At 45.1% G+C, this 18,228-nt stretch overlaps 1 protein-coding gene across 3 annotated transcripts in view; it reads right to left on the bottom strand.

Moving 5' to 3' along the window:
* Positions 1-18,228, bottom strand: part of KSR2 (kinase suppressor of ras 2) — a 442,708-nt gene extending 424,480 nt beyond the window's left edge. For 2 of the 3 annotated variants that reach the window (XM_045459434.1, XM_045459432.1), the window contains exon 1: positions 17,139-18,228. In XM_045459434.1, coding sequence (XP_045315390.1) covers positions 17,139-17,318 — 180 coding nt within the window. In that variant the 5' untranslated portion in view covers positions 17,319-18,228. The remainder of the gene's footprint in view (positions 1-17,138) is intronic. The other variant, XM_045459431.1, reaches the window with a different exon arrangement.

Here is an 18,228-nt window from a genome sequence, read left to right on the forward strand (position 1 = left end):
ATTATTAATGCAATAATAGTTATATGGTTATGTTTAAAACAGAGTACTTGGTATTTATTAGAAATATACATTGAGGGTGCCTGGAGGCTCAGTCAGTTCAGCAGCTGACTCTTGGTTTCAGCTCAGGTCATATCTCATGGTTCATGAGTTCAAGCCCTGCATTAGGCTCTGTGCTGATGGTGCAGAGTCTGCTTGGGATTCTCTCTCTCAATCTCTCTCTCTGCCCCTCCTATACCCTCTCTCTCTCAAAATGAATAAATATACTTAAAAGAAAAAGAAATACACATTGAAATATTTGAGGATGCAATGCTGTGATGGTTTAGGAATTGCTTCAAAGTAATCTAGGCATGATGGGGGGAGGAGTTATTGGCTATAATTTGATATTATTGAGTTTGTGTGATGGGTACATAAGGGTCCATTATGCTCTTCTCCCTACTTTTGTACAGGTGTGAAGTGTGTGTATGTGTGGCCCCAGTCACCTCTCTTACTCTGCCATCATTATAGACTGAAAATAAGCAAACATCATCAAATCAACAGGTAACTGGTCATCCCACCTTCTCCAGGCTAAGCGGTATAACCTTCATTTTTTTCAAACCATGAATGGGTGGGACTGGGAGAAAAACATCTGAAATAGCAATTAACAAACCATTGGTGTTCACAAATTATTTCAGTAGTGTTGATTATCTGTACCTCCCTTTTCCTCACTCAGTATTATTTAAACGTATACACACACATGTGAATTAAAGACGGGAATGGTGAAGGTCTCGATCAGATAACAACGAGGCAATGTCTGCTTTTTATTCATAGTTTTGATTCTGGGGTTCCATAGGAAAATGGAAACATCCAAAAATATTAGGTCTAAATACTATCCATTGGCAATGTTGACATATGTAGATGTGACACAGGCTCTCCAATTAACCATGGCCCTTATATGCCACCTCCCAAATATCCTACCCCCGGCCTATTTTCCTTTCCTGCCCGGTCCCAGAAACTGACCGACTGTGTGATCCCTGGAAATCAGAAGCCTCCTCTATAAAACCTGCATCCCTTCATGATGTCGTTGCAGAAAAATCTCATCTCACATGAGGCTTCCTTGTCATTGACATGATTCTAACTGTATTTATTTCAAAGGAAAGTGTGGATTTTTAAAAACCAGGCCCACCTCAAGCCTCTCGGCTCATTACAAGTTGACTCACAGATGCAGTAAAGTGACTTTATATGTTTTTTATTAAGTTGAAGATTTGTTGGAAATACTTCCCTCTCGCCGTTGTCATTCCTGAAGATACAAAGCTACAGGCTACTCTCCTCAACTCTTATACGTAGGCTATATAAACAGGTATCCTTCTAAAGGACCATTGGGCCCAAGAGGGAAAAGAAAAAGCCTTATAAGCACACAGTAATTCTACCTTACGTGTACTTGTTAGGGAAACCGATGAAAGAGCTTCACAAAGATTTCATTTCCAAAGTAGTCACTAAGGCTGTGTTTATGAGAGTAAAAACAAACAAACAAACAAACAAAATCCCCAAATAAGTCACCAAAGGTGGGCAGTCAACTCAATTATGCTCTATCTTTATGCTGGAATATTACGAGTCATTTGAAATGCTTTTGACAGGGAAAGACATTCATGTCTTAAACCAACTTTAAGATGAAAAGAGGAGACTATGAAATATGTAAAGTATAGTTATTCTTAACTAAAACATAAAAACACAAGTTTGTGTGAGGTACAGTCTGTAAGACTCCATAACAAGATGTTAACAAATGTTCATCTATGGGTGGTGGGAGGAGTGAGTTCATTTTTCTTTTTAATTAAGCACATATTCTATTTTTCCCATAATGAATATGATTTGCTTTCATGTCTATAAAAGTCTTTAAAATGACATTTTTGTTTAATGACTTCTATTTCTGAAGTCTGTGTAAACAATTCATAACCTGGTATATAGAACCTAAATAGCCAACCAAGAACCTATAAAGTGTCCAGGAAAGTGTCGTACAATCACAAAAAAGTAGGAACTTCTGACTCTGGAGTTCCTTCCTGCGTTCCAGCCAGAACCTGGGAACATTTCTTTAGTTTCTGGCAGAGGCAAAACAGTTCACTCCCAAAGTGCCCCATGCCCCTGGCCAAACAAATGTTCACAGCGCCACTATTCACATTAGCTACAAGATGGAAACAACCCAAATGTCCACTGATGGGTGGATAAACCCATACAATGGGATTTTATTCAGCCACAAAGAGGGATGAAGTACCGATACACGATTCAAATAGATGAACTACGAAGATATTATGCTAAGTGAAAAAAAGCCAGACAGAGAAGGTCACATATTGTATAATTCCATATACGTGAAATACCCAGAAAAGAAGAAAAATGTAGCGACAGAAAATAGATGAATGGTTGCCAGGGGATGGAGGGCAAGGAAACTGTGGTTGATTGCTAACAAATAGGTATGAGCACACTTCATTTTGTTGCGCTTCACAGGTGTTGTATGTAGTTGTGTTTGTTTGTTTGTTTGTTTGTTTGTTTGTTTGTTTGTTACAAATTAAAGGTGTAGCCATCCTGTATTGAGGAAGTCTATCGGCGCCATTTTTCAAACAGCATTTGCCCACTTGGTGTCTCTGGGTCACATTTTGGAAACTCTCACGATATTTCAAAGTTTTTCATAATTATTATATTTGTCATGATGATCTGTGATCAGTGATCTTTGATGTTCCTAGTGTAATTGTTTTGGTGTGCCACAAAACGTACCCACGTAAGATGGCAAAATAATTGGTAAATGAGTATGTTCTGACTGCCCCACTGACGGCCATTCCCCCGTCTCTCTCCCTCTCCTCAGGCCTGCCTATTCCCTGAGACACCACAATACTGAAATTAGGCCAATTAACAACCCTACAGTGGCCTCTAAGTGTTCAAGTAAAAGGAAGAGCTGCACATCTCTCACTTTAAGTCAAAAGCTAGAAATGATTAAGCGTAGTCAGGAAGGCACATCAAAAGCTGAACAAGGCCAAAAGCTAGGCCTCTTGCACCAACCATCAGCCAAGGGGTGGATTCAGAGGAAGAGATCTTGAAGGAAATGACAAGTGCTACTCCAGTGAACACACGAATGATAAGGAAAGAAACAGCCTTATTGCTGATCTGGAGAAAGTTTCAGCGGTCTGGATGGCAGAACAAACCTGGCACAACACTCCCTTAAGCCAAAGCTAATCCAGAGCAAGGCTCGAACTGTCTTCAGTTCCGTGAAGGCTGAGAGAGGTGAGGAAGCCGCAGAAGAAACGTGTGGCACTAGCAGAGGTTGGTTCACGGGGCTTAAGGAAAGAAGCCATCTCCATAACACAGAAGTGCAGGGTGAAGCGGCAGGTGCTCGTGTAGAAGCTGCAGCAAGTTATCCAGAAGATCTAGCTCAGGTCATTCATGAAGGTGGCTACACTAAACCGCAGATGTTCAGTCCAGGTGGAAGCGCCGGTCGGGGGGAAGATGCCGTGGAGGGCTTTGGTAGCCAGAGAGGAGAAGTCAATGCCTGACCTCAAAGCTTCAAGGGACAGGCTGACTCCCTTGTTAGGGGCTAGTGCAGCTGGTGTCTTTGAGTGGAAGCCACTGCTCATTTACTGTTCTGAAAATCCGAGGGTCCCTAAGAGTTATGCTAAGCCTACTCTGCCCGTGCTCTGCAGATGGAACAACAAAGCCTGGAAGACAGCACATCTGTTTACAACATGGTTTGTTGAATATCTTAAGCCAGCTGTGGAGACCCACCGCTCAGAAAAAAAAGATTCCTTTCAAAACATTAGTGCTCACTGGCAGTGCACCTGGTCACCCAAGAGCTCTGATGGCGTGGAGATGTACGACGAGATGAATGCTGTTTTCATAACGTCCACTCTGCAGCCCGTGGACCAAGGAGTCATTTCCACATTCAGGTCTTACTATTGAAGAAATACATCTGGCTAGATGAGCTGCCGTAGACAGTGAGTTGTCTGACGGATCTGGGCCAAGTCAACTGGAAACCTTCACCATTCTAGAGAACACTGAGAACATTCCTGATTCACGGGAGAGGTCAAGATAGTGACGTTAACAGGAGTGTGGGAAAAGTGGATTCCAACCTTCATGGAGGAGTGGGGAGGGTTCTAGACTTGAGTGGGGGAAGGAGCTGCAGATGGGGTGGAGACAGCGGGTGAGCTGGGATTGGAAATGGAGCCTGAAGATGGGACTGAATTGCTAGAAACTCGTGGTAAATTTGAACAGAGGAGGAGTTGCTTCTCATGGAAAGAGAGTGGCTCCTGGAGATGGAATCTGCTCCTGGTGCAGATGCCGTGAAGACTGCTGACATGACAACGAAGCACTCAGAACGTTCTGTACACTTAAGTGAGAAAGCAGCGGTGGGGTTTGGGAGCACGGACTCCAATTCTGAAAGAGGTTCCACTGTGGCTAAAATGCTATCGACCAGCATCACCTGCTGCAGAGAAACTGCTCATGAAAGGGAGAGTCAATCAATGGAGCCAACTTCATTGTTGTCTTATTTTAAGAAACTGCCACAGCCACCCCCAACTCAGCGACCCCCACCCTGATCAGTCAGCAGCCACCACCATCGAGGCAAGACCCTCCTCCAGCAAAGAGGCTGCTGAAAGCTCAGATGAGTATCAGCATTTTTTAGCAATAAACTCTTTATTTTAATTTTTTTAAGTTGATTTATTTTGAGAGAGAGACAGAGAGTGAGAGAGAGAGGGCATTAGCTGGGGAGGAGCAGGGGGTGTGGGGGGGACAAAGGATATAAAGCGGGCCCCACACCTTCAGCACAGAGCCCGATGTGGGGCTTGAGCTCATGAACCTCGAGATCATGACCTGAGCCGAAATCAAGAGTCGGACACTCAACCGACTGAGCCACTCAGGTGCCCGGACAATAAACTATTTTTTAATTAAGGGGCATATACATTGCTCGCTTAGACATAATGCTATTGCACGCTTAAACTGTAGTGTAGTGTAAACATAACTTTTATGTGCACTGGAAAACCCAAAAAATCATTTGACCCACTTTATTGCAATATTCACTTTATTGCAGTGGTCTGGAACTGAAACCCACAATATGTCTGAGGTGTACCTGTATAAGGTAAGGAGTGTGTGTGTATGTGGTGATGGAAATGTTCTAGAATTAGATATGGGTGATGGCTGTACAACAGTTAGCATATACTAAAAAAACATTCCATTGTATACTATAAAGTAGTTAACATGTTGAATTTGATGTTATATGAATTTTACATTAATTTTTATTTTTTTTAATTTTTAAAGTTTATTTATTTATGTATTTATTTTGAGAGAGAAAGAGAGAGCATGAGCTGGGGAGAGGCAGAGAGAGAGGGCGACAGAGAGAATTCCAAGCAGGCGCAATGCTGTCGGCACAGAGCCCGATGCAGGACTCGAACCCACAAACCGTGAGATCATGACCTGAGCCGAGATCAAGAGTCAAATGCTCAACCGACTGAGCCACCCAGGCACCCCTTCCCTCAATTTTTAAAAACCTAAAAAAATAAAAGCTAGGGTGGTTATATTATTATCAGAGAAAATAGTTTCCAGAGCAAGAAAAAGTACTAGGAATAAATGGTAACTTTACACAATGAAAAGGGGCAAGTCACTAAGAAAACAAGTATATACACTGAACAAAACAGCTCAAAATACATGAAGCGAAAACTGATGGATCTGCAAGAAGAATTGGGACAAATCCACCATGACGGGAGGAGCCATCAACACTCCTCTCAGTGTAATAGGTAAAACAACTTGAGAGAAAATCAACAAGGATATAGAGGATCTCAACAATACCATCAACCAACTGGATCCAATTGGTGGTTCTACAACACTGTACCCGTCAACGGCAGGACGCACATTCTTTGCACGGGCACACGTGACATTCACCAAGACAGAAGATATTCTGGGCCATAAAATAAACCCTAAGCATTTTAAAATAACTGAAACCACATAAAATGTCCTCATGGACCATAAATGAATTAAACACCAGAAGTCAAGAACAGAAAATATCCACAATCCTTGAAAACTGAGCAACGGTCTGAAAAATATACATGCATCGGAGAGGAAGAAATGAAAATACAACGTATCAAAATTTGTGGGATGCGGTTAAAGCAGTCCTTCAAGGGAAAGTGGTGGCAATAAATACTCAGAGAAGGAGAAAGGTCTCACATCAACAGTCTAAGCATCTCAGGAAAACAGAAAAAGGAAAGCAAAATAAAGCCAAAACAGGCAGAAGGCAATAATAATGAAAACAAAAATTAATCAAATTGAATGCAGAACAACAGAGACAATAAATAAAGCCAAAACCTGGTTTTCTGAAAAGGTGACTAAAACTGATAAACCAGACTGGCAAAGAATAAAAGAGAAAAAACACACATTACTGACATCAGCAATGAAAGATCCCACAGACACTAAAAGGATAATAAGGGAATACTAGGAGCAACTCTAGGCATGTAAATTCACCAATTTAGATAAAATGTGCCAATTCCTTAAGAGCCACAAACTTCCGAAATTCACCCAAGAATAAATTAAAAAAAAAAATGTTTCATGTTTATTTATTTTTGACAGAGACAGACAGAGCGCAAGTGGGGGAGGGGCAGAGAGAGAGGGAGGCAACAGAATCCGACGCAGGCTCCAGGCTCCGAGCTGTCAGCACAGAGCCCAGCATGGGGTTCAAACCCACGAACCATGAGATCATAACCTGAGCAAAAGTCAAATGCTTAACCGACTGAGCCACCCAGGCGCCCCAAGAATAAATTTTTTTAATTTAATTTATAGTTCAAAAACTTCCACACCCCCCAAAATAGCAAGGATAATCTCTAGGTCCACATAGTTTCCCTGCTGAATTCTACCAGCATTTAAAATATGTTAAGATGAAATAAAATCAATTGTACACAATGTCTTCCAGAAGACAGAAGTATAGGGAACGCTTCCCAATTCATTTTATGAGGCCAGTGTTACCCAATACAGAAACTAAACAAACATGGTACAAAAAAAGGAAACCACAGCAACAGCCTTCATAAACATGGACACAAAAACCCTCAACAAAATATTAATGGGTTAAATCCAGCAACATATTAAAAGAGTAATATTGCTTTTAGGGTTTATCACAAAGTTCTGTTTCCCCAAGCCAGATAAAGGTAAAAATACAAAAAGCGGCATCTAAATGTGCTCTGTCTCCTAACTAATAAAGTCCCAGAATGCCCTCACTTGATTGATGAGTTCTTTCCTATACCTATTTCCCTTACTGCTGGAGTCCAAGCCACCCAACCCCGCCCAAGCACCACGCCAGTGCCTTTGAGGATGAGCACACAGAGAAACATTCACAACTACTTCTTAGAAGCATGATTCTCTGGCTAGGAGAGGCGCACACGCAAAGGGGGAAATTCGCCATTGCCAATGACTCCAGATTCTGGAATTTTGTAATGGAACTAACAGAGGATACAGCAGAGAGGTGGTGGCTGCAGAATTTGGGCCAGAGACTTGTCAGAAGTCTGTGCACACAGCTATCTCTTGTCTCTACCTGGTGGGTTCCAGATCTTAGATGCAGACTCTTCTTGAGGCTGTTTTCTCAGCCAAAAGAAGGAGTGGCCTCATTCTCTCTGCTCCAGAGACCAGAGCCACAGGATCTAAGTCATCAGAGAGCAGACTCAACTCAAAAGACGGAGAATAATTCTAACCACTATAACTCACCCCAATCAAAAGGCTGCCCTTGTGAAAGAATTTGAATTTTTCCCAAGAAGACATACAAATGGCCAATATGCACATGAAAAGATGCCTAACATCATTAGTCATCAGGAAACTATAAATCAAAACCACAATGAGATACCACTTCATACCCAGTAGGAAAGCTATAATTTAAAAAAAATTAATGAAAAAATAATCAGAAATAGGAGGTGTTGGCAACGATGTAGGGAAATTGGAACCCTGGTACCTTGCCAATGGAAATGTAAAATGGTGTAGCCACTGTGGAAAATAGTACGGCAGTTCCTCAAAAAATGAAACAGAGATTCACCATATGACCCAACAATTCCACTCCTAGATATAAACCCAAAAGAATTCAAAGGGGGGACTCAAACAGATACTTGTACATCGAAGTTTCTAAGCAGCGTTACTCACAATAGTCAAAAGGTGAAAGCGACTCAAAAGTGTCTATCAACAGATGACTGGATAAACAATGTGGACTATACATACAATGGAATATTAGTCAACCATGTAAAGAAATGAAGAACTGACACCTACTACAATGTGTATGAACCTTAGAAACATAATGCCAGGGGAAAGAAGCCAGACACAAAAGGTACAGGGCATACGATTCAACTCACACGAGATACTCAATAGTCAAATTCGTACAGACAGGAAAGCAGGGTTACCATGCAGCTGGGGAGAGTCATTCATTGCTCAGTGGCACAGGATTTCTATCTGCGATGATGAAAAGGTTCTGCAGATAAATAGCGATGATGGTTGCACGACACTGTAAATGTATTTTGTGCCACCAAGTTGCACACTTTAAAATGGTTACAATGGTAAATTTTATGCTATGTGTATTTTACCGCCATTAAAAACTGAGTTTTTTAAGAGGCCACCGTAGGAGGTAGTGCTCACCCCAAATCACCACGCTGGACACTGGCCAAAAGGTTAGCCTAGCCAACCCCTTAAGCATCCTTCTATCTTGAGAGAATATAGAGAATATGATTTTCGAGCAATTGGATACCACCGTTCTCTTCACTTCATAAGCTTAAGAGAAGTTCAGGAGCTACAAGGCCCAACCCCGTAACTGTTATCCAGCTTGGAGGTGAGCTGAGCACACAGTTTAAAGACTAAAGCCTGCCAGGCACTGATGGGGAGTGAGTCATCTGTGGGCGAATTCAAAGATCCATACCTAGTATCAGAATGTTGTTCCCTTACGTCACCTGCAGCCCAGCAGGTGTGCCGTCATCCCATGGAAGGATGGAAGGCTTCTACGGGTTTCTTCTCACTCCTTGCTCTCACACATTGGGAGTTCAGGTAGATCCACTGAATAAATGAAGGATACACTCAAGGGTGGCACCTCCCTGGATACCTGAGATCCCCTAACCTCCCCAAGCCAATCTATTGGCGGGGATGGGGGGATGATCATGAAACCCATCAAAGTTAACAACCTTTAAGCATTTGCCTTGTGCCAGGCGCTCCGCTCAACTCCTTAATGCAAGATCCCATGTAATCAGAACAATCCTATGCAAAGTGATCCCAATTTTATAAGCCAGGAAACTGAAGCTCAGAAAGGAGAGCTCATTTGCCCAAGGCTACTTAGCTAGTGTACCTTGAACTCAGGCTGGAATCCAAGCAATCTTACTGTGGATCCCAAGCCGTCCTAACCGCTAAGTTATACTACTTCAAGAATCCATGAAAATTTCTAGAGACTCAATTAAGTTATTATTTCTGAGCCTTCATATCACTTTCCTACTGATCCAGGGAAACTCAGGGCATGTGTCTTTGGAATGCATCCACTGCTCTAATCAATGGCTGACTAGTAACCCTGGGGGGAGGGGGGCCATATTCTCAGTCTTTATCAAGAACAAGATTTCTACTACAGCAAAACAGAGAAACCACCTCAATGGCCAAAAGCAGCACTGTCCAGCTGAAATATACAGTGAGCCACCTGTGTAATTTAAAATTTTGTAGTAGCCTCAGGGGAAAAAAGAGGGATAAGATACAGTCGAAATTCATTTTAAGAAATTTTACTTAACCCAATCTCTCTGAAATAGTATCATGGCAGCATGTCGTCAATATAAAAAATTATTAATGGTGAAGCTCCTGAGTGGCTCAGTCAGTGGAACATCCAACTTCAGCTCAGGTCATGCTCTTGCAGTTCACGAGTTCAAGCCCCACATCAGGCTCTCTGCTCTGGGCACGGAGCCTGCTTCAGATCCTCTCTCCCCCCACCTCTCTCTGCCCCTCCCCTGCTCACTCTCTCTGTCTCTCTCAAAATTAATAAAGAAACTTAAAAACATTATTAATGAGGGGCGCCTGGGTGGCACAGTCGGTTAAGCATCCGACTTCAGCCAGGTCACAATCTCGCGGTCCATGAGTTCGAGCCCCGTGTCAGGCTCTGGGCTGATGGCTCAGAGCCTGGAGCCTGCTTCCGATTCTGCGTCTCCCTCTCTCTCTGCCCCTCCCCCATTCATGCTCTGTCTCTCTCTGTCCCCAAAATAAATAAACATTAAAAAAAAATTAAAAAAAAAACAACATTATTAATGAGATCTTCCACACTCTTTTCTTCATACTAAGAGGTCAGAAATTGGTGTGTATTTTATACCAATATAGTCACACCATTTATACCATTTCAGTCAGAAGTCACCACATTTCAACTGGTCAAAAGCCAAGTGGCAAGTGGCTACTGTACTGGACATCTCAGGTCTGTTTCCCTCTCTTTTTCTCATTCCTCCTTGTCTCTGTGGATGCCCTACTCTGTCTCCATTGGTTCTATGTTTCTCTCCAATAGTTTTCATCTATAAAGTCACCCATGAACTCAAAGTATATGAGCAGCAGAGGGAGCCACCATGATGATTCTCATTAACTCGATCACCAGCACTTCCCCTTTGCCCTCTGTTTGCTCTCGTCTTCCCTTCTAGGCCATGCCACCTTTGGGGAGTCCACAGTAGAGCAGTAAACCTCTTCCTGTATCTGGGGCTGTCTTAACCTCCACATTGGGTCACCCTGGGTCACATCAGTGACTCTAAACCTCAGTAAACTCACTTGTAAAACAGGAACAACCACTGTTGCAGCCACTGCCCACTGGAGAGATGTTGCAAAGGTCACAGAAACCCTGAAGACAATGGGTCCCTGCTTTGACTTTCTCCTCCCCATCCCTCAGCTTCTCCATCCTCTGTCGCAGCTGCCCTGTGTCCCTTGTCTTCCTCAGCTTCTGGACACCTCCCCATTCCCCAGCTCCAAAGCAGCACTCTGAGGGCAAGGAGGAAGGCCAGGTCCCAAGACTTGGGGCCCAGAGGGTGGGAGCCCAGAAAATGACCGATTCTCTGGAGGGAGGAGGAAGACTCCTCAGTATTCTGCCCATTCGAGGACGAAAAATCACAAGCTCCCTAACGGGATCCGTTCCAAAAACCCAGATGGGATAGTGAACCCTTCCGAAATAACTTCTGCCCCTAACTCGGAGCTGTGAGACCACTTCCTGCCATATCTTTATGAGAACAAGGCAGAAGGGGGCAAGGCTGGGCCACTTTGTATGGAAAACCAAGTATTCCTCTTATGTCCACAGGTCCCCAGCTCCTTCCCAACTAGAAACAGGAAGAATGAGATTCTAACCTGAAGCAACTGCCTCCTTAAACCCTGAGCTCTCAGTCATCAAAACATAGGCAACCAAAAAAATAAAGCATAAACCCATACTGAGGATGGGGGGGGGGGGGAACAAGGCCCTTTTCACACGGCTGGGGGAAGGTAATTTGGCAAAACCTACCAAAAGTCCTGAAACTTGGCATAGCCTTGGATTCAGCAATTGGGCTGGAATCAAAGGACCGCAACAAACCACAAGGATATCTACTGTGGCATTATTTATAATGACAGAAAGTTGTAAATGTACACGATCTGACAATAGGATTTGTTAAATTATGGTACGTCCATAGAATAGCACGCAGCCACTAATAATATTTAATAATATGAAAAGCTGTTCCTGACATTTTAAGTGCATTTTGTATCTCCAGCATTCCTCAAGAGTTGTAGGATGGAATATCCAACTGCCTACTTGACAAATGGAACATGTCCAAACAGGACCTGACCATCAAGCCCAACCTATCCCACTTCTAGTCCTCATGTTTCAAATAAAGGCACCACCATTCGCTCAGTTCGTAAGCCAAACACCCAGGGATAACCCTCCCTTCTTTATTTTCCCCATATCTGATTCATGAACGCCTCGTGCACACCTGACCTTCTGAATCCAGCCGCCGGCCCCATCCCGCCAACCACCTTAATAGTCCCAAGCACAGTGACTCCTGGTTTTGGTTTCCACACCAATCTCCCAAACTGTCTCCCTGCCCCCATTCTTAATCCCTGCAGTCTATTTTCCCTGAAGCAATCAGAAGGATCTTTTAAAAATCTAAGTCAGTCACCTCCCCGTTCACACTCAGGACAAAATCCAAGTATCTTATCAAAGCTCTCTATCACCAGGGCCCTGACTCTGTCTCCCACTGTGTCCCTCACCCCTTGCCCGTCCACCCACTCAACTCCAACCACAGTGGTCTTCTTGCTGTTCTAACGACACTCCAAGGACGTTCCCACCCAAGAAATTTGCTCTTCCCTCTGCCTGGTCCCTTCCCCAGATACGTCTTGGTTTGCTTCCTCAAGTCAGTAAAACCTCAAGGGGGCCTCTGCTGACCATCCCATGACCCTCCCTCTTTCCCATGCTCTTTTGGTTTTATTTTGGGGTTTGGGGTTTTTTTTTTCTTCCATAGCTGTTACATTATTATAGGAGATTGTTCATTGGCTTCCGATGAACCACACCTCCTAGAATCCATACCCTTAGATAGACATTTCCACATTGATTTTGGGCTTATCCACTTAATGTGCTTTGGCATATGGGACACTGGCAAAGGTTACAGAAGCAGAGGCCTCAGAGGGGCTGTGCAAAGGGGCTTGTTCTCTTGGAACATGGCTGCTTCCACGAGGTACGGAATCCAGCTGTCCTGTTGGAAAGCCACGTGCAGAAAAACTGACATCCCCCCACCAACCACCAGCCATGTGAGCTAGGCCACCTTGGGCCGTCCAGCCCAGCTGAGCCATCTGATGATCACACAACCACATGAGTGATGTGGGCAAGATCAGCAGAACCGCATTATCCACCCTAGAGGTCAGAGATCAGGAAGCTAGCCCTTGGGCCAAATCTGACCCACCACCTGTTTTCATAAGGCCCCACAACCTAAGAATAGTTTTTACATTTTTAAACGTAAAAAAAGGGGGGGTGGGGGGTAATAGTATTTTGTGACATGTGAAAATTACATCGCATTTCAATTTCAGGGGCCATAAATGAAGCTGCAGTGGAAAACTGTCCGTCTGTGGCTGCTACGTGCTACAACGGCAGAGCTGAGAGGCTGTGATGGAGTCTGTATGACCCACAAAGCCTAAACTATTTACTACCTGTCCCTTTACAGAAAGAGTTTGCTGGCCCTTGCTGAAGGCTGCTGGCAGGCTAACCTTTAAACAACTTTTTATTGTGTTCACTCCAAAACCTTTGAAGACTTCTATCTCCTTCCTCAAAGGAGTGAAACTTTGTCAGTCTGGCTCCCTTGTCCTTAGTCAGATCTCAAGAGTTTGTGACCTAAATTCATTTCCTATGACATTCTATCAGGTACTCTCCATTCTAGACCAACTGGTCTCTCAGCTGCCCCACGAAGGCATGAACTGGTATGAAATACCTTTATCTGGTTAGCTGTTCTTGCTGAGCGAGCTCTCTCCACCTGCCAGCTCTCCCCATCCTTTTCTGCGCTCAGGGTCCCCAGCTCCCCAACCAAGAGAGCTACCCTAACTGCTTTGCCAAATGTTTCCCTGGGTGTATTCTATGGAACATCAATCCCAAGGGATATCCTTGGAAAAAGGAAACACTGCAGACTCCACGCTCTCTCGGAGTCACCGTGCACATAGATGATATCGTTAACAGCTCTGAGAAGTCTCTGCAGTAAAGATGCCTGTTTCCCTTTGTTTAGCTCAACCTTTGCCAAATTCTCCAAGGAATTCGTTTTGTCTACAGAGTACTTGTTGACCACCAGCATGTAGTACAGGGCCCGGATTTCAGTACTCGCCGGAAGAATGAAAAATGCTAATTTTTCAGACCAAGGGACCCACAGAACACACTTCGGAAATGCTGTTCAAACTCTTCCCTTTCTACCCCTGATCTGAGCTGTTCCCTTCCATGTCATCTATTCCACACCACGTAATGTTAATCATACCACCATCATCATCATGACTATCAATTATTCAGCACCTGCAGCTGTGTTACAAATGGCACCAGGCCCTTGAAAATGTCCTCCCTTTCGATCTTCATAACTACTGAAATAGGTAATGTTATTCTTTTATTGCCACTTTGCCAAAAATTAAACCATGGGTCAGAAAATTTAAATCACTAGCCCAAGATAAAGTAAGTAGAAAAGCTACAATTTACAACTTTACTTGTCTAACTCCAAAGGTCATGGTCTTTCTTCTCTGCTAGACTACCTCCTGATAACATGCCATGGCCCTTGTTGTTGGCTATCCACCCAATATCCCTTCATGCTTTCTTCCATGCCAGCAAGTATGGGGTGGCAACCAGTCAACCCAGGCGATGGACCATGACTCATCTAAACCACTTACCATGGTGTCCCCACGTCCCCACCTCCCAGCATTGAGGCAAGGACTGGCCATCTGACCAAGTTTTGGCCAAGAAGACATAATTCAACATCATCTGTGGGGTAGGTAGCGAAACAAAGACATGAACCCTTTATCCCTGCTTGCTCCTCGCCCGGTCCCCCTCCTCCCTGCCTTGAACCTGAGTGAGACAGCTAAAGCTTTAGAAGACATCTTGCAACCAAAAGGAAGAGGCCATTGAGAACTCAAAGAGACAACGGTCCCGAGCTTACTAACTTGCTGACCCAACTCAAGCAGCCATATACCCCCATACTTCTTGCGATACAAGAAAAAGAAGCCATCATTTGCTTTAAAACTGCGCTTGGATTTTCCATTTCGTGTAGCTTGAACACGTTCCTAATGGACCTACATGCTGTCTCCCATATTATTTGCTGTTTGGATTTCATCATTATTTCACACATATATTATTATTAGCCTTGTCTCCCTAACCATGCAGTACACATCTTGAAGGCTAAGTCCATGCTGTATATGGGGTGATATGCACGCTACTAAATTTTGCTTATTATCACGGTTTTCAGGATGGTCTGTTCAATTCACTACTTACTCCAGTGTTTGTGAGCAGGGAGTCCTTACCATCAAAGAGCAGAAATATGCCACCTATCTCCTATTACGTTGGTATTTTTCAAAGTGTCGATGTGAAAACATGCATCAGAAACACCTGGACTGTTTATGAAATGCAGATTCCTGGGCCTCCTGCCAGTCCCACCTGAATTAGAGTCTCTGGGGTTACAGGCTGAGAATGTGCATTTTCAATGAGCTCCGTCAGACGGTTTTAACATACAAAATGTGACAGTTTGGGGGATAAAAAAAAAAAAACCTCGGGTCCAAAGCCTAGATGAGGTTTGGCAGGACTTGGCTGCACCAAGGATCTTCAGCCCCTCCTCAGTGTCCCCACCCCAGCCCCAGAGACCTGAGAAGCAAGAAGCTGGCCTGACTGCTGGAGACCCTTCCCTGAGCAATCTCGAAACCAGGGATCTGTGGCATCCGGAACCAGGAAACTAACACCCAGATGCACTCCCAATAACTCTAACCTCCAGCAACTCCATCCCCCAGTTTGCAAAGAAAACCTCTATGCAGAAAAGAAGCCACGGAGTCCAGGATACGCTGTGACCATCACCATCATCAAGGAGTTATCAGAGGATGGGGCATGTTGAAAAGAGGAAAAGAAAACAGGAGAAACGCTCACAGTAATACATGAACTAGCACCTGGGACTCCTGACTCCAAGGGCCAGAAGAGAACTCAGGTGGCCCTTTTGAGTTATTTAGTTACTCACCACCCGCAGTTCTGAACAGAATCTTATCCTGGGCACTGCTCACACCAAGACAGAAATTTTCCCAGATGACAGGGGCACACAGACATGCCTTCTAGGGTAGCAAACAGCATATTACACACACACACACACACACACACACACACACACACACACACCACTTTCAAACTGATGACCTTTCTGTGTGCTGACAACCAGAGTTAAAATCATGGAGAAAAAAAAAAAGACTTAAAAGTAAATCAGACAGCGGTGCTCATCCATGCTGGAACCCAGGCACAGGGCTCCAAAATTCAGTAGGGGCTGAAGAGTTCAGGCCTTGGAAACTCGTGGGCTGGAAACAGGGAACCTCCCCAGCACTGCACATGCCTGCTTCGCCAGAGGGAGAACCCCTTTACTTTGCTTCCAGCCCCACAGCCACCACCCTCAGCAAATGCCAGCTAATAGGAGTTCCCAAATTTAATCAAGCCGTGTGTACAGCTGGTTTGAAGAAGTGAGTGGAACCCTTCGGATGTTTCCAACAAATGTAGATGCCCAGTGATTACGTGCACACCAGACATTTTCTACGGCTCTTGAAACCTTCTTCCTTTGACCAAATGGCCTTGGGAAGAAATAATTTCTGCCATCTTCTTTCTGAGTAACTTTGCATCAAACCCCACCCCCCAAACTGCTTCAAACTCCCCCTCAAGTTCTGTTGGAGACAATGTTACAACTCGCCAGCGATGACTCCTCCTCCGACCCCTCTCCTCACCGTCCTATGGAGATTCAAGAGTATTTTCCTACACCACTTGTGTGTGCTGATCCAGGCATATTTTTTTGTTATCTTTTTACACGTTTCAGGCCTGCAACAGCTCCCTGCATCAAACGATTTGATTTGGAAACGGGTAGCTCAAAGGGGATTTTTTTTTTTTTAATGCATCTTGCCTCCTGACATGTATATCACTGAAATAAAACAAAAACAAATTCCAGGGAGCAATCGCGGAGTTGCGAAGGAGGCCCAGAGCAGAAGAGGTCTATATTTATAGGCAGCCCCGTTCTGGGAGCAAAAACCACCTTTTGACCACCTGCAGAATGCGCAAGGTCACGTGGGTTCTCTGCAGCGCCTTAATGTCTTACCCAGCACACAAGCCCCCGTGGCATATAAACAAATCCACAAGCGGAAAAAAGAGAGAACTCACTCCTCGGAGAGGAAGCAAATGATAATAACAGCCGCAGGAATAATAATACATAAAGAATAACAATTACTACTACTACTACCAACATCCAGCCAAGCGTAGATGACAGCGGTACAGTCAAGGGACATCAAGTGCAGGCTTTGCAAAGAAGATAAATCACAGAAAACCAAATCGTGCCGCCCTGCCACCCTCCCACACCCTCCCCCCCACCAAACAAACAGAATCAAAGGAAAGGGGGTGGTGGGGAGCAAGGAAAGGGAAGGAAAGATTGCCTTTTCCCCCCATAGGCGACACCTACCTCCAGGGTCCGGATCTCTTTTTGTGTGAGGTCGTTGGAGGTGGCACATTTGGTCCTAAGCCCTTCCAGGTTGGAGATGCTCAGGTCTATCATGTTTTGGACCAACTCGCACTGCTGTAAGGCTTTTTGCAAACTCAGAGGCTGCTGCTCCTCGCTTTTCGTCATGTTTTCCTCATCCATCGCTTGCTCGGCAAGCCCCCTTCCCCTCCTCCTCCTCCCAGAGAGAAAAAAGAGGGGGGGGGGGGAGTAGAGGTAGTCTACCCCCTACGCTCTCCAACCACTGCGACTTCTCAACAATGTCTCATGAAGAAGAAACCCAACATCTCACACAGGGCTGAGGGGGTGGGGTGGGAGGAGGGGACAAGAGCCAAAATTTATTATTTTATTTTGGGGTATCAAGCAGACTCCATTAGAATGTCTCCTCTCTCTGAGTCTCTGGTCCCTGAAAAGGAGAGATGCTGTTTCTCAGAAGCAAACCAGGTGATGTGATGCTGTCTGTACACTTAGGGAGGAGGGGGAGGAGGAGGAGGAGGAGGAGGAGGAGGAGGAGGAGGAGAAGGAGGAGGAGGAGGAGGAAAAAGAGGAGAAGGGGGGGAGGAGAGGAGGAGGAGAGGAGGAGGCGAAGGAAAACAGCGCTCACTCTTTACACACCGGCTCCGTGAAGGGCAAATTTATATATTTTTGGCTGGCTGGCTTTTATGTCAAAAAAAATCTGCTTTGCCCCCCTCCCAGTTGCAGTGACACGGCATTGTCCACCGTTTGGGGTGCTTTAGCGCGTCCTCAAGATGCTGTCTGCATTGCTCCCGCGGCTGCGGCGGCGACTGCGGCTGGCTGCTGTCTCCTCCTCGCGCTGCTGCTGCTGCTGCTGCTGCTGCCGCCGCCGGGCTCCGGGGGTGACGGCTGCTGCATTCGCTCCTGCCTCGCTCCACACCGACATCTTGCCTGTCAATCAAAGGGCGGGGGGGGGGGGGGGGGAGCGAGCGCCGGCGAGGGATGGAGAGCGAGAGAGGGACCTGCGGGGAGCGGGTTGGTGGAGCGGCGCCGTGCGCGCAGCCGCCCCGGCCCGGCGCGCCAGGGACCCGCGGGAGGA

The sequence above is a fragment of the Leopardus geoffroyi genome, chromosome D3 (assembly GCF_018350155.1).
Source record: "Leopardus geoffroyi isolate Oge1 chromosome D3, O.geoffroyi_Oge1_pat1.0, whole genome shotgun sequence".
Lineage (NCBI taxonomy): Eukaryota > Metazoa > Chordata > Mammalia > Carnivora > Felidae > Leopardus > Leopardus geoffroyi.